At 41.8% G+C, this 24,908-nt stretch overlaps 2 protein-coding genes across 3 annotated transcripts; one reads left to right on the top strand and one right to left on the bottom strand.

Moving 5' to 3' along the window:
• Positions 1-6: 6 nt before the first annotated feature.
• spty2d1 (SPT2 chromatin protein domain containing 1) lies at positions 7-5,447 on the bottom strand. 2 transcript variants are annotated; one of them, XM_078257544.1, is made up of 6 exons: positions 4,850-5,447; positions 4,376-4,490; positions 2,681-4,276; positions 1,438-1,597; positions 1,266-1,343; positions 7-433 (listed from the first exon to the last, which is right to left on the bottom strand). In XM_078257544.1, exons 1-6 carry the CDS (start codon positions 4,910-4,912, stop codon positions 340-342), a joined length of 2,106 nt encoding a protein of 701 aa, XP_078113670.1. In that variant the 5' UTR covers positions 4,913-5,447; the 3' UTR covers positions 7-339. The 2 variants fall into 2 exon arrangements, with proteins under 2 accessions (XP_078113670.1, XP_078113669.1); XM_078257543.1 differs by having other exon boundaries at positions 4,376-4,493; positions 4,850-5,446.
• A 3,867-nt stretch (positions 5,448-9,314) lies between these two features.
• Positions 9,315-18,044, top strand: tmem86a (transmembrane protein 86A). Its single transcript, XM_078257536.1, has 3 exons — positions 9,315-9,457; positions 16,132-16,396; positions 16,543-18,044. Exons 1-3 carry the CDS (start codon positions 9,437-9,439, stop codon positions 16,968-16,970), a joined length of 714 nt encoding a protein of 237 aa, XP_078113662.1. The 5' UTR covers positions 9,315-9,436; the 3' UTR covers positions 16,971-18,044.
• Positions 18,045-24,908: the final 6,864 nt, after the last annotated feature.

Here is a 24,908-nt window from a genome sequence, read left to right as displayed (position 1 = left end):
ATATATATATATATATATATATATATATCTCTCTCACACTCCTCCATACATAGTCCTCTTCTCAACTCAGTTCCTTTTTAAGAAAAGCTTGCAAATAAATAATGCCAGAATGATTTGTGCATATTTTGTCTTTTTTAGGTTGTCTTCGACTAACATTCTTCCCTTTCCCTCCATCATGTGTCACTCCACTCAGTTTTTGTCCCAACATAAGGAGAGATGCAGAGAGAAAGCTACAGAGGCAACAGAGGTGGACACAGTCACTGGGCTTCATGGCAGACCCCGTCCTGTATTACAGGACACTGTTTTTGTTTGTTTTTTCATCTTAACGACAAAGGGGCTTCAGTTCTTTCTTTTCCTCTTGGCATCTTGCCTTTTCAGCTCGTCTTGCTCTCTTTTCTCCTCCTCCAGATCTTCCTGTACAGCCATTCGCAGGCTAAAGTAGCAAAGCACAGGGACACAAAACAAATAACGTTGTATAAAAAGGGGATACATTTTACAGCTCTCTGTACAAAAAGTGCATATGTATAGTTAATAGGGGTGTCACGATTCTCCAAATCCACGATTCAATTTGACTTTTGATTTTAAGGTCACGATTTGATTTTTTGTCTTCAATTTAAACATTTTCTTTTCAGCGGTGACTGCAATGCCACATTAACTGCCACTAGATGGCATAAGGGTACTTTACAACAACAGTGAGTTTCTCAAAATTAACGAAGTGCTAATGAATGCACCATTAGTTTAACAACATGCACATGAATGCACCATGGAGTCCATGTTTTACCTTCGTTGCGAGTTCCTCAAAATTAAGTGCAATTGAATGCGCCATAAATTTACCAAGATGCACATGAATGCACAAAGGAGTCCGTATGACCCCACATGCTTTACCTACGTTGTTTGTTTCCGTAACTCACTTGCCACACCGGTGACTTCAGGAGGATATCCTTGTTCTGCTGTTTCTCCGTTATCTCGCGCTACGGCCATGGTGTATGAAAACGCAAGCTGCAGGCTCGCGATAAGCTAACTTTACCATGTGTATTTAGCTGCATGCTACCAGCCAGTAAACTACGCCGTGTCTGTTTATTTCTGTGGACGTGGCAAATAGGCGGGGATGGAGAGTTCAATACTTGAACTCAAAAGCAGGATCTGCAATTCCTGCTTTTGATTTCGATAGTTGAAATCAAAAAGCTAATTTCAAACAACTTTCAATTTAAAATCCAATCGTGACACCCCTTGGTTAAGGGCTGTGAGGTTTATTTTCGACTTACCTCCTGGCCTCCTCTTTTTGTAAATCTTTCCAGCTGCTCTCCATGAATTTAAGCGCATAGTCACTTTCATCCTTGTATCTGAGGAGGTTAAAATAAATAAAAGGTCTTCTCATATAGAATTCACAATACAGTAAAATGACTTGTAACTTAAATATTTGAGGACACCGCTTACTTGTTACGATCGTAGCCGAAGATTTCCTTAATGTGCCTGGAAATGTCATCTTGCCCGTCATCTCCATCATCAATAAAATCGTCCATTTCTGGGTCATACTCATCTTCCTCATCCTCGTATTTCCTCTTGTATGCAGAGGTGATAGGTCCCAACATTGTACCTGGATAATAAATACAGAAATTAATTTCCAGTATGGGTATTGACTAGACACAAATACAAACGTACTACATAAAGCGGATATTTGGTCTTGCTTGGGGACGTTTTGAGAATTACTGAGTTTACAAAACTCAATTTCATGTTACATGGTTAATGACATTGAAAGTAGGTTTTGTTTATCTGTGTTGGAAAGATAGCTGCTCTCTGACCCAGGAATAACGACAAAGGCGGCGGAGTGTTGCTGACGCACTTCATTCAGTCTGGCAAACAAACCCTTTACCCTGTAATACTGATTGTGTTGTTTCAGGCTGTTTGTTACATTCTATTATACGATATTACATCAAAACATGCGTTGCATGCATTGCATGCATTGCTGGACAAAGTTCATTGTAAAGTGTTGATATTGGGGTATGTGTGTTATGAGCTGAAATGAAATGCTTAGTGTCTTTATTGTGTATACAATAAAAATTGGTACAGTGCACTATGTATGAGCTGTGAATACATATGGAAAACATTTTCATACCTTGTTCTTGTTTTGTCATGTGTAAAAATGGAATTAATATCACAATATTATTGCCGTTATTACATTTCACATAAAACAAACTTTCAGAATTCTTTGTTTTGCTCGAGTGACCATAGAAAATATGTTGCTATGAAAGCATGTAGAGTGAAGGTGATATTATCTGATGGTATCAAGTGATTTCCCTAAAACAGAAAGTTGCAGTGCCCAACAACGTGCTTGAGCAAGACAAACTTAAATGCTCTCTTTTATGTTGCCCTGGTTAAGAGCATACACTAAATTTAGGCGAGTAGAAAGGGGCTTACAAAAAGGCTTTTTTTACCCCACCTACTGCACTGCTTTGATTTGAACCCATTTGGCAAAGCACATTTGCCTAAGTCAGTCTTCGTCTTTATTAGTTTGTATCCTTATTATGTTAACCTTAATGGTATTTTAGTTTCAGCAATAATACTGTTAATGTCTGTTAATTGACATGGTTTCTACAACTGAAATGTGTACTCAAAGTTAACAATTAACAAGGCCAGTTGGTTGGTAATATCACAACATTACACTCTATCTGGTTCTTACCTGGTGGTCTGTTCATCATAGGTCTCTGTGGCATCCCTGGTCTAGGTGGCATCCCTGGTCTAGGTGGCATCCCTGGTCTAGGTGGCATCCCTGGTCTAGGTGGCACGCCTTGCCGAGGAGGAACTCCTGGTCTGGGTCCACCAAAATTCTTGGATGAAATGGTCTCTGACACCACAGTGCACTTGGGTTTTCCAGGTCCTGATCCCATGCTGCCAGTTGGTCGTCCAAGTACTGGTCCTCCACTACCAGGCCGACCAGGTCCAATCCCTGGAGGTCGGGGTCCACCACCTCGAGGCTGACCCTGTAGGCCACTCCCACCAGGCCTGGCCTGTGCTACACCACCTGCTCTAGCTTGGAGCGTGCCTCCAGGTCTTGACTGAGGTTGGCTTCCGGCCTTAGGAGGGCCGCCCGATGGTGGTCTCATCACTGAAATACCACTTGGTTTTACAACAGAGTTATTTCCAGGCCTTAGTTGTTCTCCCTTTCCCGACTTGTGGCCGCCGACTATAGGTCCCTGCTTCAATGAGCTACCCTGACTGGGCCTGGTCTGTTGGGAGCTACCATGTTGAGATCGTTGGCCTGTTGCAGCTGTTCCAGGAGCCCTGGTCCCAGGAACACCTGAGGCTCTTGATGAGCTTTCTTTTTTGAGGATAAGGTCACTTGCGGTGCTGGATTTATGACTTGACGAGGGCTTAAGGCCCCCTTGTTTGGCTGAAACCTGAGAAGACGCGGCTTTCGAAGGAACTTTACTGTTCATGGCACCAGATGAGCTAGACAAACTTGTCCTGGATCTGTCTCTATCGCTGTGAGACATCTTGGGTCTCTCTCTTTCTCTGTCACTAAAAGAGGGTTTGGAAGAAGACTGGCCTTTATCACTAGTCGGCGTTGGATGCAACTTCTTCCCTGACCCACTTGGAAGACTCTGCTTTTCTAAAGAGTTCTTTTGTGGTTTGCAGTTCTTCTGCTCCTTCTCGAAAGTGTTTTTTTTTGTTGAAGTAGTGCTAGACTGAGACTTGCCGTCTCTCTCTTTCTCTGCCTTTAAATCTCTGTCCAGCCTCCTAGCCTTGCGCTCCATTTCCAGTTCCCTTATCTCTTCAGCTGTTCTGAGCCTTTCATCTTTTTTCACTACCTTGGCTTTCACCTCAACTGGCTCAAACTGCTTCTTTTCTGCTAATTTGAGTAATTCTGCAAAGTTCATGGGAGGTGGAGCAGGCTTAGGTGGCCCACTGGTTTTTTTAGATGAGGGCTTGCTGCTGCTGTTGCTACTACTACTACTATTCCCAGAAGAACCTGTGGTTTTCCCGGGTCTCCGCGGTTCTGGTTCCTGCTCCGGCTCTGAATCTGTCTGTTCATACTCATAGTTATCCTCATCATCCTCTGGGTCAATTGAGTTATTCCTAAATCTTTCCTCCATCGATTTATCTTCCTGCATTTCATGTTTCGATCTCCTCTTCTTAGGAAGCTCTACCACTGGGATGCCATTGTAGCCTCTGAAATTGTCCTTAGTTCTGGAAGCCATGGCTCGTGCTTTACGGTCCGACTTCAACTCAACCCTCTTTGCTAGTAGTTCCTCCTTCTGTTTCTTCATTAGAATTTCTGATAAAAAAAAAGGGGATACATATCAAAATAATAAATAAAGAATGCATTCTGTACAGTATGTATATGACTGTCAAATTGTTATTTACTTAAAGTTACCTTTCTTTTTGTTATCAGTCTTTTGCTTCTTCAAAAGCGCCTGCACAGCAGAAGAACTTACACCTTTCGACCGCGGGTCCTTTTTGGGGGGTCCAGTTTGTAAACTGTATCTCTTCTGCTAAAAAGAGGGACACATAATACATGAAAATGTAGTGAATTTGAAGCAGTTACACAGATCTCTTTACTATTTGTTGTCTACTTAAATGTATTAGTTAATAGGGAGATAATATATCAGATATGTTGGTCTAAAGAAGCCTTTTGATTGGAAATATCAAATATAAAATATATATAAAAAATAAAAGACAGGCCCACAGGTCTATGTAGACGCCTGCCTAGCATGCAGTGTCGGTAACGTCATTATCTCATCCTCTCTGACGGATGAGCTGGCACTTGTGTGCTCACAAGATTGGCCACAAATCCAATTTTACTGCTTAACCTGAGTAAATTGAGTGTAAGTGACAGTATTTAACTTACCTGTACACTGCTGAGGCCTTGGTTTTGCGAGGCGATGTCCAATATATTGTCAAAGTCCATCATTTTGGCAGCAGGTGATGCACGCTGGCTGTTTGAAATGAAGCAAGCAAGACTCAACCAGGAGTGCTAGCTAAAGCTACCGTGCTAAAGCTAACGTTAAGCGTTCAGCTAACAAACCATGTAACGTTAAGTTGGTTCGGGATTTTGCGTTACGAAATGACAATTAAATAGCTATAATGAATAAACTTGATCAAACACAGTCCGTTGGAAGAAAAAATGTATATCAAACAATTAACGCTACTTCACTTCATCAGCTTACGGTAACACACGCTAGCGAAGTTAGCGTTAGCTAACCTTACGTTTACTAACGTTAGCCAACCAAGAAGCCCGGAAAGACGAACTTTTGTGCTGATATAACACACCAAACTAAGGCCAAATCCATTCAAATATCCGCACGATTAAAGCCTATTGAGAGAAAGAAAAACTACAAACTCAGCCATAATGTTAAGCCGGCTATTTGTAACGTTAGAGAAAGCGAGGAAGATAGAAGATTTTTCTTCTCCTCAATCTTCTTCTTCTTTGGGGTTTAACGGCAGCTTGCATCCCAAAATGGTGCACTTCTGCCATCTTCTGGAGTGAGTTAACTCCTACAGTGTCCAGTATTCTTTATCATCCGGATGTTGACACAATTTAATATTGTTGGCAGTACAGCAGACAGAGGATACAAAATCATCGAGAGCATTATTTCTGCAGTTTGTCTCAGCAAAACAGAAGTTAAGAGCAGTATTAAACAGAGATTGAAGGAACGTTGGAAAATAAGCATTAGGAGGAAGAGGGGACAGGACGGTGTCGTTCAAAGGAAACTGGGAGAAATGAGGTGTGAAGAGACAATAATACTAGATTTGGACACATTGGACTCAACAGAACACTGTTCAAAATACGTAAGCATACAGGTAGGCTAGATGTGATTACTGTGGACAAGACGAAACAATAGAGCATATGCTATAATGTCAGAAATGTGAGGAAGAAATTAGGCATTTGATTCAAAACCTCACAAAGATAAAAGTACAGTGTGATCTAATAGATAGGCCTATTCTAAAAAATAACTTGAGTTTTATCAAGTATTTCAGTAGCCTATCTTAGACACATTAATAGACTTAGACTTAGACTTCTCTTTATTGATCCTTTTGGGATGACTCAAAATTAGATTTCCAGCAGCAGATTTTAGCAGCATACAAAACACTCTTTAAATAAAGAGGTATAAAAAAAATACAGTATAAGAATAACAATGACAATAAACTTGTAGCTAAATATTTTTTACAAAAAGTAAACAAACAGTAAACAGCAATAAACTACAGATAAATAAAGATAAATATATAGATATATAGGACTATGTATGGTATTGTGTTATTGTACAGTTAATAAATAAATGACATTTAGCATAAATTAGCAGTTAAGAGCAGTTAGAGTGTCCAGGTATGTATGTGAGTAGATGAGTGAGTGGCTACCACTCCTTCCCTTCCTTCCTGTTCTGTTCTGTCCTCTTTACCCTATTTATTCTATTTCCTCCTCCCCCCGAGTGAGGAGTTGTAGAGTATGATGGCATGAGGGACAAAGGAGTTCTTGAGTCTGTTGGTCCTACACTTGGGAAGGAGCAGCCTTCCACTGAACAGGCTCCTCTGGTTGCTGATGACGGTGTGCAGGGGGTGGCTGGCATTGTCAGTAATGTCCAGCAGTTTGTCCAGTGTCCTCCTCTCTGCCACCGTCACCAGTGAGTCCAGCTTCATGCCGACCACAGAGCCGGCACGCCTGATCAGTTTATCCAGTCCTTCTTTGATATGCTGCCCCCCCCAGCACACCACAGTGTAGAAGAGGACGCTGGTAACCACAGACTGGTAAAACATCAACAGCAGTTTGCTGCAGATGTTGAAAGACAGCAGTCTCCTCAGGAAGTACAACCTGCTTTGTGTCTTTCTGTACAGGTGGCTGGTGTGTTTTGTCCAGTCCAGTTTATTATCCAGCCACAGGCCGAGGTATTTGTTTGATTGCACAGCCTCCACCTCAGCTCCCTCTAGCAGGACCGGTCGCGGTCTTGGGCTGGACCTCCCAAAGTCAATGACCAGCTCCTTCGTCTTAGAGGTGTTGAGCTGTAGGCAGTTAGTGCGACACCAGAGAGCAAAATCCCCCACCAGACTCCGATACTCCTCCTCTCTGTCACCCCTAGGATAGAGAAGATATGAGTGTAGTTATTTATTTATTTGTATCATTATAGTTTTTTTTTTTTTTTTTTATATTGTTCATATACAGTAATATTCTAATCCACACTCCATACCAGTTGGTGGCGGTAATGCAACAAATCGTGGTTTGCCAACCGCCAACAAACCTCAAAGAAGAAGAAGAAGCTGACCAATCATCTTCTGCCCATACATCCACCACACTTTACTCCTGCTCATGTTAGCCCTAATTTTTTCATTTCTTCCACCACGTCCTTTCTCTCTGATAGATATTTCCTGCAACTAAAAAGCTGTTCAGTTTCTGAACCTGACAAAAACTGGTTCTAAACTGTGGTTCTAAACGTCTCTGGAAGAATTAAAGGGTCCAAAGAGTTCTCCTTTGGACTCACTTGTGTGTGCTTTCGTCTTTGCGAGATTACAAAGAGTCAGTAAATGCATCAACTTTGATAAGTTTTCGGTCTTAATGTTTTGCTTAGCACAATATTACCCTGTAATGCAATGTTATTAGAAAATACATATTTGGTTTAATAAGTGGAACCTACTCGTTTAATGTGTGATAAGTCACGGGATGTAGGGCTGCTCGATTATGGAAAAAAATATAATCACGATTATTTCGGTCGATATTGAAATCACGATAATTTCAGTCAGTCTGTCAGTGTCAAAACGTGGATTTTTGCATAGACCTAAACAATAATACTTACGTAGGCTACCAACTGGCTTCAATGGAGTTTTAATATTACATTTAACCTATTTTTAGGCATGTGCAAGATGAGTAGACTAATATACTCGTATTGTAGGCCTACTACGGTGACACTCCATTTGCCCTCTTATCTAAAATGGCTAGAGAGGGGTTAGGGTGATCTATCTTGAGAGACAGCTACTCAGGGTTAGGAAGGGCGGAAATATTAAAGATGACAGGCCTAATGTTTAGCAAACCATGTGTAAAAGTAGGCTATATTTAGTTTAAATATAGACCAAATATATAGCCTACCAAGATTGGTGTTCATCGGTGAATGTAGGATATATCTCTGACAGATTAGGAACTAATTAGCTAAGGGCTTTTTGTGACTTCACGTCTTCACTGTAGTTTCACTAGTCCGGTCCATGACATGAAAATGTATTCCAGGTTTTTTGTGTGACTGGCATTTCCACATTTCGCCTAGCCCTAGACCACAGGATCTTCTTCATCAAATCAACATTTTACATGTTAGTCTGAGGCAATTAGGCTAACAATACGCTAGAACTGTTACAGCTACATGGTTTCCAGAGGTGGAAGTATTTCCTGTAGCCTAGACCTTTTACTGAAGGAAAAGTACGTAGCACTACCATACTGTAGTACTTACAAGTAGCATTCAAAATTAAACTTACAGTAAGGTGCAGACACATTTTCAAATACAGTATATCATACTTGACTATAAAAGCAATGATTATGCAGAATGTCCTTTTTCAGTAAGTTGTTATGTAGACCTACACCATATAGCTTACATAACCAAAGCACCCATAGAGCAATTTATTGCAGCTGGTCGATACTAATTTTAAATAGCCTACTTGATGTCCTGTGTAGGTATTAATATTGTATTATATTTCATAAGCTGTGCCTTAACTTTATTTTATAAATGAAGTGGAATAAAAACTCAAATAACTGAAATGTGTAGAAGTCTAAAGTTGGATTAACATGAATTACTCCAGTAAAGTAGAGTCTACATCAAAATATATACATATATGTATATTACTGAATTTGAGAAGCTACTTTCCAATTCAAGGCAGTTTCTTCCACACATGGATCCATTCCCCCAGTTTTGGAGGCACAGAAACAATCGTTTTTGGTGTCCTAAATAACATCAAAAAGAATACATATTCATACATGCCAATTTTTTAGACATCGGAATAGAATTAAGGAATGTCTTAATAACTCATGGTCTCCGTTTATGTGAAATGTGACGAAGATTTTTGCCTAATTTCTAACGGCTAATCTGACCAATTAACAAAGGATTGTTGGTGCACACTCAATAATAAGCCCGAAAGAAATGTTACCAACGAGCTCTATTTCTGTAAGATGTAAATAAAGGCCATCTGCTCCGATATGTAAACAGCAGGTCGACTCCTCCTATCCGGGCGCTCCTCACGTCTAGACCCGCCCCCGTTACGAACACTATCTGCTCTTATTGGTCAACAGAGAAAGCCCTGCTCACGTAACGGCTAGTCTCTCGCCTCCTACTGGACGTCGGACCGCCCACCAGAACGAGGACAAAACAATCGGCATCCCTCATACAGTACAACTTAACAGGAGGACCCAAGCCACATTTTGATATTAAAGACCTTTCTCACCGGCACGGACACCACCGAGGGAGACATGGTTTCTCCGGTAACAGTAGTGAGTATCTGCTTCAAACCAGCGTTGGTATTTTTCCCTCTAAACAGTAGCGGTAGGGGTAGCTAATTTAGCTACATGGTAACAACACTTGAAGATAAAATGATCCATCCTTATTAATGTTTCTATCAATAATGTATATGTTCATTATCGACTGCCTCGAGTTACTTATTCACTATTTTATTTGCGTTATTATTCATAGCATGTCATACTTTGTATTCGAAGGCCAGTGCATGCTCATTAGGTGAGAATTAGCAGTAAATAAGAATGTAACGTTATGTTCGCTAAATAGAAAATGTTCAGCCAGGTGCCCTTGGACACCCAGGTTTTAGGCTAGTCAGCGACTTATTGCCTCGTTATTCACAATGTTCCTCTGAAAGTGTAAAGCAGGAACTTTACACTTACTTTACGTTGCCGTTTCCTTGACACGTTTCCGTCTCGATATTACACGAACAGAAAAAAACACGTATCACACATTTTTCAAAAGCAGCCCCTGACAAAAACGAAAACCTATCATGTGACGACCTATTTTTGTCTTTTTTTTTTTTTATCTTTCCCTTTCCTCTAGTAACGCATGCGTCGAGCATTGCTCTGCTTTGGCTACTTTTCTTCTCATCTCTTTTGCTGTAGCTATGCATATAGCCTACATATACTCTATTGTGTTGCCTATCCATTTGCTACATAATTGACCCAAATGCCACTGCAGGAAATTGGCCATTTTGACAAAAAAAGTGACAGCTACATGCATAATTTAACCGGCCATAGCATCCTATTACTTTGACAGAGCTGCTATGAAATGTTACCCCATTTGCAGGGGCCAACTTGGCCTGTAGTAAACCCTGACATGTAGCCTGTGTGATTGCAGTGAGAGGAGTCCGTGTGGAGGAATGCTTGCCATACAAACTGGTTGTCTTAGAGATGATGATGATGATGATGCTGTGCAAGTTCTGGGGTTGCTTAACTATAAAGCTTATAAAGCCTCGGCCCCAGTGTTATAGTGAAAGGGAGGCATGCTGAGTGAAAACACTGTTGGACAGTGTATAGTAGGACACACATCTTCTCCCTCCAATTTGAAAGAACAAAAGTGGGCAAGCAAATGACATTGACTTTTTGATCATCAGGAAACAACCATTAAAGCCAATTAATCATCATCATGTTGCTTTAAATTGGCCTTAGTACATCTACCTAAAAAGCAGCTATATTTAGGATTTTTGTATTTCTGATTTTAAAACTAGGTTTTTATAAAGACTGCCACACTCCATGACAACTGGTGAACAGACTTTTGGTGGACTGCTCTTAAGGGAATTTATCAACTTGGGTCCTTTACAAATTATCTAGAGTCAGCCACTCAGAGCAAAGACCAGCACTTTAACTAATGTGGACTTTGCACCTGCTGTAGGTCACTTCACTTTGCTTTTTGGCTTTTCTAAATAACATTTTGTTGTGACTATTGTACCATGTAACATGTTTTTACTGCACCAAGTATTATACTCACTTTAAAAAAACATAATATAGTTCAGCAAAAAGGTGATGTTAAAAAGATACATGGTTCAACTTTTAGTTTTCCTTTGTGTGGAAGAACACCTGCGTATATTTTGTACTGTGCTGTACTGCTCATCTGCAACTGACCTCAAGTTATCCTTGGAGTTAAAGCAACTGTAAGAGGGATCCTTCCAACAGCAGTGTTGTTGTGTTATGCTACATAGAAATAACTTGTCATATGACTCAAACGCCAGCTGTGCCTGCCAGGATCATACTTATGTTACAGGTCCCCTCTGCCAAATTGTGTACACAAGACTTTACAGGTCCTTTCATATGTTTACATAGACACTCGGCTAGCGTATCACCTAGAATGACCCGTAAAAAATTGAATAGAAGTTCACCCTGGCTGGATGGCATTCAATGCTTCAATGCATTCAATCGGGTACAAAAGTGTGAACATTTGTAAACATGTAAGGATATTCATTGCTAATTTTGGATTTTCTTTTCACACACATAATGCAGTATATGGTATTCAGCTTTTTTCAAGCAGTTCTGCATCATTTGTTTTCGAGATTCAAGATTCTAAATCCTTTATTAATCCCACAATGGGGACATTCACAATGTTGCAGCAGCAAGGGGCAGGTGGAAACGTACAAGACACAGATAAATAGAGTAGTCAAATGTATTTACAGTCTTGTTAGCTTGAAACGTACATTGATTTGTAGTTTAACACAGCGAAAGAAGCACTGCATCTCTGTAGTTCGAAATAATTCGAAAATTGTTTGTTTGTTTGGTACCTTGGAAAAGGCAGTCATTCCATTGTGTTGTCCATTCCAGCAAAAAAAATAACTACTGCTTGTTAGTGACCATGCAAATGCAGCCAATCATTTACTATATTATTCTTTACAGAGGACAGAGGCAGGTGTTAGCAGCCAGTCAGTATGTGCTACAGCTCTCCTGCAAACAGCGTTTATTTTTAATGTGATCATTCAGATGGCAAGATGATAGTGCAGTGATCCATTTAATTTGCCTCCCAAATGAAGCAGTATGTTGTGTTATTATATGCTGGCGACAGCTGACTGTCACACAGGGATCATAGCCGTAGCTAATGTCCCCTTAAAGGGGCGCTATGCAGTTTTCGCTTTTTGCTGGCAGGTTTCTCTATAGAGCTCCCCCTACAGCTTCGGAATAGATATTTGGCAGCTCCTATGTTTACTTGTGTCTGAGTCCTCGCTCGGTCAGTCTGCCGTTTCCTCTTTCTCTGTTCCTCCGACAATGCTTCCCTAGCTTTCTGCTTCTTTTTTGCCGGCTCAGCCATGACGATAGTGTGAAAAACTGCATAGCCACCTTGTTAGCCGGTTCCTGAATGGGCGTATGTGTGCAGTGCCGTGAAGCAATTCGTTACAATTCGCCGGGCCAAAGTTGCAAGGGTGGTTTTTCAGCTCAAAGGCACTAGGGGGAAGCGAGACGACCACCATTCAACTCGAAAAAAGTCATATAACCATTCCAATGACTCCGAAGCTGTTCAGTTAAGGTAAATTAAGCTAAAAAAAAAAAAAGTGTCCCTGCAGGCAAACTGACGCCTCAATCAATGTGAGTGGAGTAAGTTACAGCCGAGGCGATACCGTGTCGCAAAACCCCCGACAATCTCATTCAGGTACAAGACACTGAACAGGAGAACTCGGCTGAGCCCGAGAGAATGAAAACCATTATATCCACTGTAGACCAGTTTATGAATTTCACCATGCAATGAGGCCTTCTTGATGTAAGACTGTGATGCAGTGTATCAGAGAAGAACAATTACATCAGATATTACAGCAGCGATGGTAGGTGATTATTTGACAAAAACAATAATATTCATAATTTAGATTCTGTTCAACACTGTTGGAGATTTCATTCCAGCTAATGATACAATGAAATAAACATTACTTGGAAGATTTGAAAGAGCCGCTTTTGTATGATTTGGGGCGTAGGTGTGCCCCATGCACTCAGTGCTGTTTTAATCTAGTCTCTGTCCTACTTGCAGTCATTTTCTTTTTGTTTAGATACAGTAAGTTAACATTAACAACAGTGGAAAAGGGAAACGGCAAAGCATGGCTCAAACGCAGCATGAATAGGACCAAAGGTTATGGGTATCTTTCTCCCACCTTCCTCCCTAAAATCTGTATTCACCCTCCAAATCTCCTATTAGACAGTGATCTACATATCCTTTGAGCAGCAATATGTTGTGTTTTTTTTGGGTGTCCTGTTTAAGAAGTCACCAGGGGCCTGATACACGGCATTATAATATTGGCTAGTCTGAGAGTCCTGCCAGTTTTATCTCCTCTGCTTGGCACCCATTTGACCGTAATGGGATAGACAGACACACACATGCGCACACACGCACGCACACATACACACACACACATTTTTGGCCATTGAAAGTAAATAATGGAGAGAATAGGAGTGCATTAGTTCACGTTATACACCTAGCTTTAGTTTTGCCTCAGTGGGGAGATTCCTCTGGACGAGACATGATATCTCAATTGTATATGTACGCAAAAAGCAAAATATAATTGTTTTTGTAAAAAACAAAACAAAAACTAAAGCCACTATAGCAGCTTATTTTGATACTTATCTCAGCCTTGTCAGATTACACTCTGGGCTCTTATGATGGTGGTAAACCTGTTATTCCTTTTTTTTTGTGCCACTTCGGTAGACAGCTCAAACTTTACAAGAAAAAGATTGAAACTGCCCTAAGTTGTGTAAGACCAATTAGAAAATGAAACACACAGTGTCAGAAAGAAGCCATGGAAATATAAACAAGTACACACCAAAAATCTCGATGAAAAGACAAACTAATTACTGGTACAGAGATGGTGAAACATAGCACGTTAAAGCGTTTATCGGTGTTTTAAGCCCCCAACGTCTCCTTCCAGGCAGCGCTGCCTGGAAGGAGACGTTGGGGGCTTAAAACACAATTGAGACGTTAAAGCACTAGTTAATAACGATGTAAGCTGTCACTTTAAATTGTTCACTAAAATCCTTGATATATTTGGAAATGGTTATCCACACTTTGGGAGCATAGTTGAAAATGAAATGTTTCTGTCTCTGAACACGTACCAAAACAAACCCCACAGTGGAACATCTGAGTTAACATGAAAGCACACAAAACAACAGGGTGTCTGCATTCTTGGCCAATCCTGAGTCATTTTGGAGCTTAATATGCTCTTCAATCAGAGCTTAATGATGCAGAGAGCTAGCATAGTTCAGCTAAAACTTGAGTGCCCTGGAGGTACCGAGTCTCCTCTGGTTTTCTGATCACGGTCGGAAACAAAGCAAGCAGTGAAGGTTAACACATTGAACATTTTAACAGCTTATTAACGTGAGCTTGTTGCCCCGTGTGCGCTGATGCGCTCATCTGTTGACATTTCCGAATGCCTACAGTTGCTTAATAAAAGCTTTCCACACAAACAAACGTATGCCTACATGTGTCATTAATATGAGAAAAAAATGAGATTTTAACGGCGTCGGGCTCGGGTCGGGCTCGGACATAAATCTCTTGATGCCTGTCGGGCTCGGGCCGGGCTCGGTCACGGTTCTGTCGGACATCAGAAAAATTCTGCCCGATCTGGACTCTATTTAGGAGGAAGCGAGATTGTGAGTACGGAATTGAAGGACGGAAGAGGAACATATGAATTAACTTGGCAATATTTCACAGATGAAGTAATCCTGTTTTGGTCACTCTATGATGCGGGACATAAAGCTTAAAACACATTAGATAACAACCAAGCTTGTGTTTTTTGTCTCAACATGCTTGTGACCATGTGTGAACTCGTGTGTTAGCCTAAATCCTTATTGTTTTTCAGCTGTGTTAATCAAATCACCTACACCAGGGCAGGCTTGAGGTCAAACCTTTTAACTGAATCCTGTACGGTAATTTGGCCCGCTATTTTATGGAGCAGTTGTACAATCAGGCCCTCCCACTTCCTCTCCTCCTCCAGGTTGCATAAACCATATGAACTAGAGTGACCCCCTGTTTTCTCCTCCCCCCCCCCAACTCACTTGTCCAATCCCAAATCCAACTGTCATATGAATGCCAACCCGCACACTGTCCCCCTCCCCTAAAGCTTCACTTCCCCATGTTTCCTCCTGCTTCTTCTTGTCTGCCCTACTTACTTATTGTTTTGTGAATATTGCAATCGGAGCATTGCTTATTTGAATCATTTTACTTTACCACAGAATGTTTGTGGAGAGGGTTGCAAAAGGGCCACTGGAAATTAGTCACTTGGGACATCAAAAGGCAGCCCAGTCTTTTCAACCCTTTCCCTGACCCCATCTCCGTCCTCCTTTCTCTGTCTTTACTCGTATCCTCCCATCTCTCCTCCGGTGATCTTAGCTCTAGTGAACCCTAAGTCTGCATTCATTCACACGGCCGTTAGACGTTGGGGCAGAGGCGCAGGTCTTTCCATTCATTTTGATTCAATGGGGGTAGTGCGTTTAGTGAGAGCAATTCTCAGAACCATAGGTGGGTGGTCATTCTAGAGGTGTTGTGAAACCTCTTTCTAGCCCTGTTTTTTGTATTTTTGTGACCCTGTTGGGCCTCATGTATTTGGACAGAAAGAAATATGACTGGTAACGCAGCTTGAAAGACAAAATTGAGACTTGAATATGCTGCACAGTTCTCTAGAACATGAGATACGAAGAAGAAGAAGGTGAAGCAGACGAGGAGAAGAGGAGAAACAAAAACAAGATGGGGAGAGAGTCAAAAAAAAAGAGAAGAAAAGGTTACAGGGAGTCAAGGGAACAGTGTGGAGCCTTTTGCATTTCCTCTTCTACTTGCTGTTTCGCTTCAGCCACAAAACACGTGCATGTCTGAGACAGTGATGTAAACTAGTGACCACACAAAGCAAGACTGAAGACTGTTCCAGTCCAAACCACTCTCCCAAACAAGCAGAAGTACTTACAGTTTGCTACTTATGTTTCCTCTTTTAATCATAGATGTTAACTGTTATCTGTACCTCAAACACACTCGGTGCTGACTGTTTTGAGGTTTTTGCTTCCTGTGATGTATCTCAAGGCAGAGAGCCCCTTTCATAAATATAGTTTGAGGCAGAATGACAACAGTGTCACATTGCTCATTGAATAGAATCACCTCATGTAAGTGTAACCAGTTATGACTAAATTAATAATGGAAATATTTAATCTGCTTTTAGGTCAAGAGTGAAGGACCCAAGCTGGTGCCATTCTTTAAGGCAACCTGTGTATACTTTGTCCTGTGGCTGCCCACCTCAAGCCCATCCTGGTTCAGCGCACTTATCAAATGTCTACCCATCTTCTGCCTCTGGGTGTTTTTACTAGCACATGGGTTCAGCTTCCTCGGTGCTCACTCCAATGCCCGCAAGATCTTGGCTGGCCTCATCTTTTCTGCTCTGGGTGATGCCTTCCTCATCTGGCAGGAGCAGGGCTACTTCGTCCACGGTAAAGAGAAAACCTCCCACACTGAGTCGCTTTGTTACAATTCTCAAGTCTCATTGTTTTTTTCCTTCAATTTGGGCCTTATTTTTGTAGTTTTGACCATCATGTAATAACCAAGTTGTAATGAACATAAATGATCTTTCTTTCAGGCCTTCTGATGTTTGCCATCACCCACATCCTCTACTCATCTGCTTTTGGGATGAAGCCTGTTAACGTGTCTGCTGGCCTGGTGATCACTGCGGTGTCCTCTGTGAGCTACATGCTGCTATACCCCTACCTGTCTGGCCCTTTCACCTACCTGGTGGCCGTCTACATCGCTCTGATTGGCTTCATGGGCTGGAGGGCCATCGCAGGCCTGCAGCTGACCAACGACCTGTGGACCTGGACCAAGCTGTGCTCCTGCCTGGGTGCCGTGCTCTTTATGGTCTCTGACTTGACCATCGCCGTCAACAAGTTCTGCTTCCCCGTGCCCCATTCGCGTGCCATCATCATGGCCACCTACTATGCCGCCCAGATGCTGATAGCGCTGTCGGCCGTTGAGTGTCAGGATGCGGAGGTGGCCAGGAAGAGAACGTGAGGTGCCGCAATGCCCGCAGTGAACGGCCGCGAGGGTTGGAAGGTGGCAACGGCCTTCCCCCCTCCGGCCATGAGTGATCATGGACACATCTCACTGCCATATCCCCAGCCCTCAACCCTCATCTCAGTGTGACACTACCGCACCGTTGTTAGCATGACAACTGGTTCACATGGCTATCACCCTACTACCCCACTAGTATGGTAGTCTCACACTCGTCTTCTTACCACGAAGATATGGCAGTATTATCTTCAGCCTCTCTTACAACAGTCCTACCTGCCTCCTCCGATCCTAGAACGGCTGTCTCTCAACCTAGTTACCATGGAGACAAGCATAGTAATATTAACCTGCTATATATAGAAAGACTATTACTTTACTTTTAACTGTTATGTTTTAATTTAAAGGGGATAACGTCACTGGGGACCTTCGAGGAGTATGTGTGGGAGAGCGATTGTGTGTGTGTGTGTGTGTGTGTGCATTTATGTGTGTTTGATTAACACAGTCCCATCACACACAGTCACCACACTGACTCCCACCACACATCTACGTTATGTGGTCCAATAACAATTTTAACATCTTATTTTTGTCATTTTTTGTTGTTGCCTGAGACCTTGTTAAAAAGGGATTTGTCTTTCCCATTAGCTTTTCACTCTCTGTTGCTCTGTGTTTTCCTGAGTTAAAGCTGTGGTAGGCTGTATATTTTTGACATCGTTTGGGCAAAAATTCCATAATAACCTTTTAGCATATTGTAATTCAAGTGGTCTGAGAGATTAACAAGACTTCTGTGCCTCCGCTTGGCTCTGTATTTAAGCTTTAGAAAATCTAGCCCGTGACGGGAGGCTTTAGCCAATCATAAGTCATTTCAGAGGGGGAGAGCCTTCCTATTGGCTGTTCTACACATGCAGACAGAGAGGGGAGAGCTGCACAAAGAGGTCTCACCCTGCTTAAAATGTTGGCGTTTGTTTTGCTTTCTGCCTACTGCAGCTTTAAGGGTGCTATTGTTAAAGGAGAACACCACCTAAATTAAGAATTCCAGTATGTTATCTCCATGGCCTAACAAAGTTTAATCAATATTTGTGAACATATTTGTGAACACTCTCTCTCAAAGCCAGAAACCAGAGTATAGAGTCTGGAGCTGCTCCATAGACAGTGAATGGGAGACTGAGAGAATGAGGGCATTTTGTGGATCCACAGAAGTTTTTCAATTTTATACCCAAATGAACTTGATTCTATTGTAGTGTTCTCAGAATATTCCCCTGGGTGCGCTCAGTGTCATCTACTGAATACCGTCTTTCCCAATTCATTGCTTTTGGAGCAGTTCCACACTTTATGCTTGATGACATCACTCATTTCAACTCATGGTTCATGTTTACTAATATGTTAGACTGTCTTAGACCATGGGGAAGTTCCTCTTTAAAGTCAGGAGCATATCCAAACCTGCTTTATTATCCCCTTACATTTCATTTATAACAACCACACTGCCTTTGTGTACTGCAACAACATCCTCAACAAATCCACGCCCAGTCGCTTCAGGTGAATGAATTAGGATGTCTTTAAATAACTAGATGTACAGAGAAAGAATGACAAAGACAAAAAGTGAGGCAACTGGGTGAAAAGGCAAGCAGGGGTTAAGTTGCGTGACTGCCACAACCGCCGTGTATTATAGTTTTAGTAATTGAGAGGTGGAGGTTGTTTGTGGAAGCTTGGTTCTTCCTGCTAAAATGTTGTTGACACTGTCCTGCTGTCACAAAGAGAACACAGTAAACATTGTCGTCCCGGCAGACCACAGTACACATTCTAACATGCTGTACATTGAACTTGCTGTTTTACAGGGTTTTTGCCTGCCACTTTTTCAGAAAATGGTGACACGCTCACAGACACACCTGACACCTACGGCCCCTGCCGATTTAGTTATTAGGAAAAGTCCACGGGGGTCTTATTGCTGGACTAGATCAGCCGACCCATGCTGTCACTGGCCTGAAAATTGGTTACTGGCAGGAATCTTTGTGTGTGTGTGTGTGTGTGTGTGTGTGTGTGTGTGTGTGTGTGTGTGTGTGTGTGTGTGTGTGTGTGTGTGTGTGTGTGTGTGTGTGTGTGTGTGCGCGCGCGTGCGTGCGTGCGCGTGTGCGCGGCATTATCAGGCATTCACTCCCTCATAACGCCACACATACAAAAAACATGCACATAAACATACACAATGCCCCGGAGCAGTCTGACTGAATAAAAGGGAGATGAGGGAACTGACTTGTCATGTGAGGGAACAGTTTCCCCATTATTCCTAATAATTCTTTGTCACAGGACATTTTTATCAGCTTTAATCCCGCAAAATCCACCGCTGCAAATCCCAGACAGGTCAGCTGATATTTTGCCTTTCATCTATGACATATTTCCCCCTCTTACCTTTCATTTGTTTCACCCACTGCAAACGGTTTAATGCTAGGATGAAGTGTCTCACTGAATATTGAAGAAGTGTACTGTAAAACTTTTCTTTAGAGGTCTACATACATGCATGTTTTGAGTGTGTGCTCATGTGTGAGAGTGTGTGTATTGTCCTTGTCTTGGCCGTTGAGTAACGAGTGTGTACCTGTGACAAGTCAGAACCAACTCAACCTCTGTATGTGTTTTATAGCATCCCCCGAATGTGTTGTCAGTTAAGAATGACTTTAAAGTAGTATTTGATGGGAAACAGTATAATCAAACTGGAGTATATCTATTCTTTAGGTTTAATTTGACCTTACAGTAGTCTCGCTTTGCCCCAGACTCTCCTCCAAAGCACGCTGAAGGAGGGTCTGGCTACTCCACTTGGCATTCGGGGATGGGAGGAAAACGTGCTCTGATTTAATGGCCTCATTAATACGGCGAATTTAAAATTCCAACACAAAGAAAGCGTAAAGACACGGAAAATACATGCATCCGGCGCAATTTTTACTGCGGCACCGGAGCAATCCCGGAAGTGGAACGCGAAGGATATAGACTAATTTGACCTTAATAGTAAGTCTGTTGGTGGACAAGCCTCCTCTTGACTATGCCCTATACACCACTGGCATTATGAGTAATACCCCTAGCAGTTTGTATCCTGGAAACAAAAAATAGCAAAGCTTTTGCTTTAGCACAGCTTTTGCTACTTGATGGTTCAGTCCACATTCTATTTAATGTGATATATTGTGCTGTATATCAAACAAACGGGCATAGGAAAGAAACAGACCCATGGAGCGGTTGGTAACACACCCACATACAGTACGCACAGGAAAACATACGCATATCAAAAGATGTTTATGCATCACATCAGCCATCATGACAGATCTGCAGGCAGACCATGGTGTTGACACTTTTCTTCACGTTTCTTAAACATCAACAGCAGCACACAGTCTTAATTTGACCAGGAAAGAAACTCAGCACAAGCGTCTAATCCTGACGCTGCATTGCCGGATGGTTCCTCTTTCCCCTTTTGCCCCGTCAGCATGCCCGTCAGCACGATATTTCTGCTTTGTCAGTCAGAAGTGTTTCAGTCTGTCTGTGTGACAACCTGTCTTCTGTTTGGTGTTTTAATTACTCCTCCCAGCATTGCTGCAACATCCAGCTCAGCAGCAGAACTTGTTCTGTCAACAATTCATATAAGCCTTTGTGCGGAAAGACATCCACAGAGGCTTGCTAGCAGACATGCATTTGTCTGCTTTATGCTGTCTTAAATCAGGGTTTAGTGGAGTACAAGCAGAGATGCTGGTTAACATGATTGACTATCTAGTATGCAGTCTGAAGTAAGACCACCAGGGAAATGAGGAGACTGATTCAAGCCGTCTTACTCATCCTTACTATGTGGGCAATTTATATAAGCACTGCCGTCTTTGTACTCTTAACACATTTTGTTCCTACTGGAAACATGCCAGAAGCTTTACGTTGAAGTATTTCTGAGATTATTTTTGTCGGCCAATCCACACTTTGGATAACCTCCATGACTTTGGAAAGCGAAGTTGCTTTTCTGAGAGTGATAACTGAGTGGCAGCCTGTAAAGCTAAAACTCAAATACCATATTGTGTCAGTAAGTTGCCAGTTATTATGCTTGTCTGGATGATTTAGTTTTAAATACTCACACTGTATCTCCTCCATCGTTTCTATTTTGACTTGCCTTGGGCGCAGATAACCAAAGCTGAAAGAATAATAGAATAGTTGTATCGAGTGGAACTTGTTAGCATTGGACCTCTCATGTATCAACCAACCTTTTGTTTTGCAGTAGGCAGGGGTCACGTCGTTGGTGCAGGAGAGCATCTGGCCCTCCACTTAGGAAGGAGGTTATTGTTAAGCTATACTGTAGCTGTAAATGAGGCGAGGAGGTGAAATATGACACACAGGGGAAGACTCCCTTTCCATCCGGTGCATTAGCTAGCTGCCATCCTGTCCCCACAGATGGCAGGCCAGCAGGCGTATCGCTTCACCTCAGCTTGTCAACTGCCCTGTTGTTCTGAGCTTTGTGCGTGCAGACAAAAGGGACCTGAGAGAGCTGTGGGAGGCCAGTGTGGTTCGGCCTGCGCTATGAGTAATCAGCCAGAACCAGTAGCTATTGTAGTAGTAGAGAGGGCCCGCGGTTTCACTCGGTCATCTGAATAAGTTGGCACTTTTCCTTGATTGCAAGTTTTCTCTCGCTTTCTTTTTTGCTATTGATCGTGTGATGTTTGATATGAAACCTGTTGCCGTTAATGTGCTGTGCCCATTGTCACGCAGCACGGTTACATTCAAAACATAGCTGTAAAGTTTGTGTGTCTTTCCTCACGCATGACAAGTAGGTGGAGATGAATCCTCCATGTCATCTACACATCTACAGCGATGGGAAAAGTGCACACTACACACCCAGGTATTTTTGGAACTACGACTGACAGTCCTCCAGCACCAGTAGCTATAGTGTTAAAAACAAAAGGATTGTTGTGTATTGTATTCTTTAAAGTATATGCTCCTATATGTATATGCTTTCCTTCAACTCTTTGCGTTTCTGTTTTTATGAGATACAACAGAAGCTACTGTTTTGATGTTGACGGTTTGAGCACAAGATCGACGCATGAGAGCATCAGCATTTTTCTTTAAAAGGCATTACTTGCTCTTGAAGTGTTACACACCTTTTATGTATACATCTTTAAAGCAACCCCAAATGTTGTTTGCCTGTCACTGTGGAAAGAGCTGGATTTGTTTTCCACAAGTAACGTTAGTTTTTTTTTTTTTTTTTTTAAAAGGCCCATTAGAATGCATCATTTGACTTAATTTAATGTACACATTTTCTTCTTTAATTTTTATTATTCTATGATACACTTTACCTTGTCCTTCTCGATTTTCACTTTGTGATTTCTTTCTTTCATGACGGTAGAGATGAAATAGTTTCTTTGCTGTAGTGAAACTGCTATGAATGTGAATATCTATTGGAAAAATAAATGCAATTACAATGCAACTTCAACATTTCATCCTTTGATCTTTTTTGTTTGTTTCCTAAAATACTAGGTACCACATTCAAAATGTCAGCTGATATTTATAACCCAGTGCCCAGTGTTTTGTGTTTCTACAGAAGCTGTTGGCTAAAGTGCCATTAAGGCAGAAAGGACTGGAGGACAACAGAGAGCTCTGTTCTAGTAACTGCTGCACTCTTTTGTCTGGCCGAGGTGGAAAATGTGCTTTGTGGAAACTCATTCAGACTGCTACCATATCCTTTCTCTTGCCTTCTCTCGGTCTGTCTGCTTTTTCCTTTTGTAAGCACACACGCACACCATGAAAGAACTCCAGTCTTCTGTGTTCTATGTGAAAAACACTATAACTATCTTACTGCTGTACAATATTGCCTCATTCAAGTTATGTATTGGAAAATAGTTTTTCATTATGTATCTATTAGTTTTAGTCATATAAATGCAGCATGATAAAAACGTCAGGGAAAACGATCTGAAGTGCATTTAGTTCCCTTTGTGTGCAGAAGCTTTTAGTGTCTGTCAAATACCTAGATTGACCTCAAACTACTTCCCCCTTATTGTGCTGCAGCTGAGCAGTGGGGAGGCGGAAGGTACCACTGACGTCTGTTTAGTGCCTCTTGGTGCTTAATTGATTTGAACCTGGCAACCTGACATTGGCAGTGCCCTGGTGGCTGTATAGAAATGAAGTTTGTGTGAGCCAGAACAGTGACGTCAGGATGGAGAGGGGTCTTAACCTCTCTCTGTCTATTTACCAGCTCCTTACGGGACCACAATCACTGTCTCAAGGAGCAGCAGACCACTCAGAGGCAACGGCAGGCCTCTTCAACCTGAGGGAAGCCAACACACACTGCAGTGGGAAAGTATAAAGACACTTTTTGTTTTGTTTCTACACATTGAATTTGAAATTAACAATCACATGGAACTGGGCACTCTAGCTTCAAAGGTTCAAATAAAATCTCTATTTAAACCATATTGGACGAACAGTGTCACACTTGACTTTGCCATTTAACATGTAGTGCCCAAGTCGTAGGACAATGCAGCAGGACAGTGATCCTCAACATATAGACAAGGCAACCAATGAGTTCTTTAAAGCTTTTGTGTGTAACTTTTTGATATTAATGAACGTCCGTTACATTCAAGCCATTGCCAAATGAGTTGCTACAAAGCTAATTGAGACTATCAGCTCCACACAACTCTCTCTGTAGTTCTTAGTATGGCTATGTTCAAAAGATTGTGTCGTCCGGCGAACTTTTGCGCGCAGAATCTCAAGTGAAGATAATTACCTCTTCTGAAGAGCCCATCATGTTTTTTTAATCCTGCGTGAAATCCTTGGCTACTAGCAACTGCGTGGAGGAGGAGTTGGGGAGCGTGCGAGATCACGGAAGGCTTGTATCATGTAGACAGTCTTGTTGTCATTACTTAGAATTCCTCATGGGGGGCGACAGAAACTACGCACTATAGTTTTAATGACCAACACTTGAAATGCCAAGTTGATCATAATCAAATTAAGCACGTGTTTCACTTGCTGAGGATCAGACTGAATGCAAAAAGTCCCCAAAACAAGCTAGAAGTGCAAATGCAGGCCATGTCTCCTGTCATAGACTTCAGGATTTGCAAGAAAATATTAAATATTATATAGTTTATGTTATCTTGTCCAGTTACTTTCTGTCACATTAAATTGGGAAACTACTGGTATTTATAAAAAAGGACTACAGCTGCTACACAGCCCATCTGATGTGGATGATAACAGTTGCAAAGATGGGAATCAGCACCTCACCCTCATTGTTTGAAATCCAATAATGTGCTAGACAGAGACAATACAAAAGAATGAGACACTGTCCAAGTAATGGGAGGTAAAAAAAAATGTTTTGTGTGTTTGTATTTCAGTCATCCATAGTGGAGTTGTAGACTGCATTTAAACCCAGGGCTCTGCATCTTATGCAGATTGACAAACTAAGCTACCAGGACACCTCGAAGGGAAGTAGGATTTTGGCTAGTTGTATAATTGGCAGTGTGAACTCTGGTTGCAAAATGGCTGTGTGGATATGATGCACAGCGCACTGTTATATATTAAATTATGTTTATGCACAGACACACATTCCATCCATTCCACTTGGTTGACATGGCATGTATCCTGCTACCGCAGGCCTTGTAAAACAAGTATATTTGGGCAAAAACTGGAAACCCTGGAGAAAAGATAAAAGTAAAATCTCTTATATAGAGAGAAAAGCATTTGTGAGAAAGGAAATCTCTCTGGATGAGCGAGCTGACTAATGAGTAAGAATGCCTCCAACACCCCAAACATTAATCAGCTATTGGAGAAGAATGCCTACACAAGGAAGGGAGCAAGTCTGACATCTAGTGGCCATGTGTTGCATTCCCAGAGCCTGGGAAATTGACTAAAGGCAAGTTAGAAGATGGCACCAAAACAAATAGATAAAAGTCAAAACATTCAAGTCAATCCAAAATCTGCTTTATAGATTTCCAATGTCCTAAA

This window comes from Sander vitreus, chromosome 8 (assembly GCF_031162955.1).
Source record: "Sander vitreus isolate 19-12246 chromosome 8, sanVit1, whole genome shotgun sequence".
Lineage (NCBI taxonomy): Eukaryota > Metazoa > Chordata > Actinopteri > Perciformes > Percidae > Sander > Sander vitreus.
The sequence above is the reverse complement of the archived record's forward strand: the minus strand, read 5'-3'. Positions and strand labels throughout refer to the sequence as shown.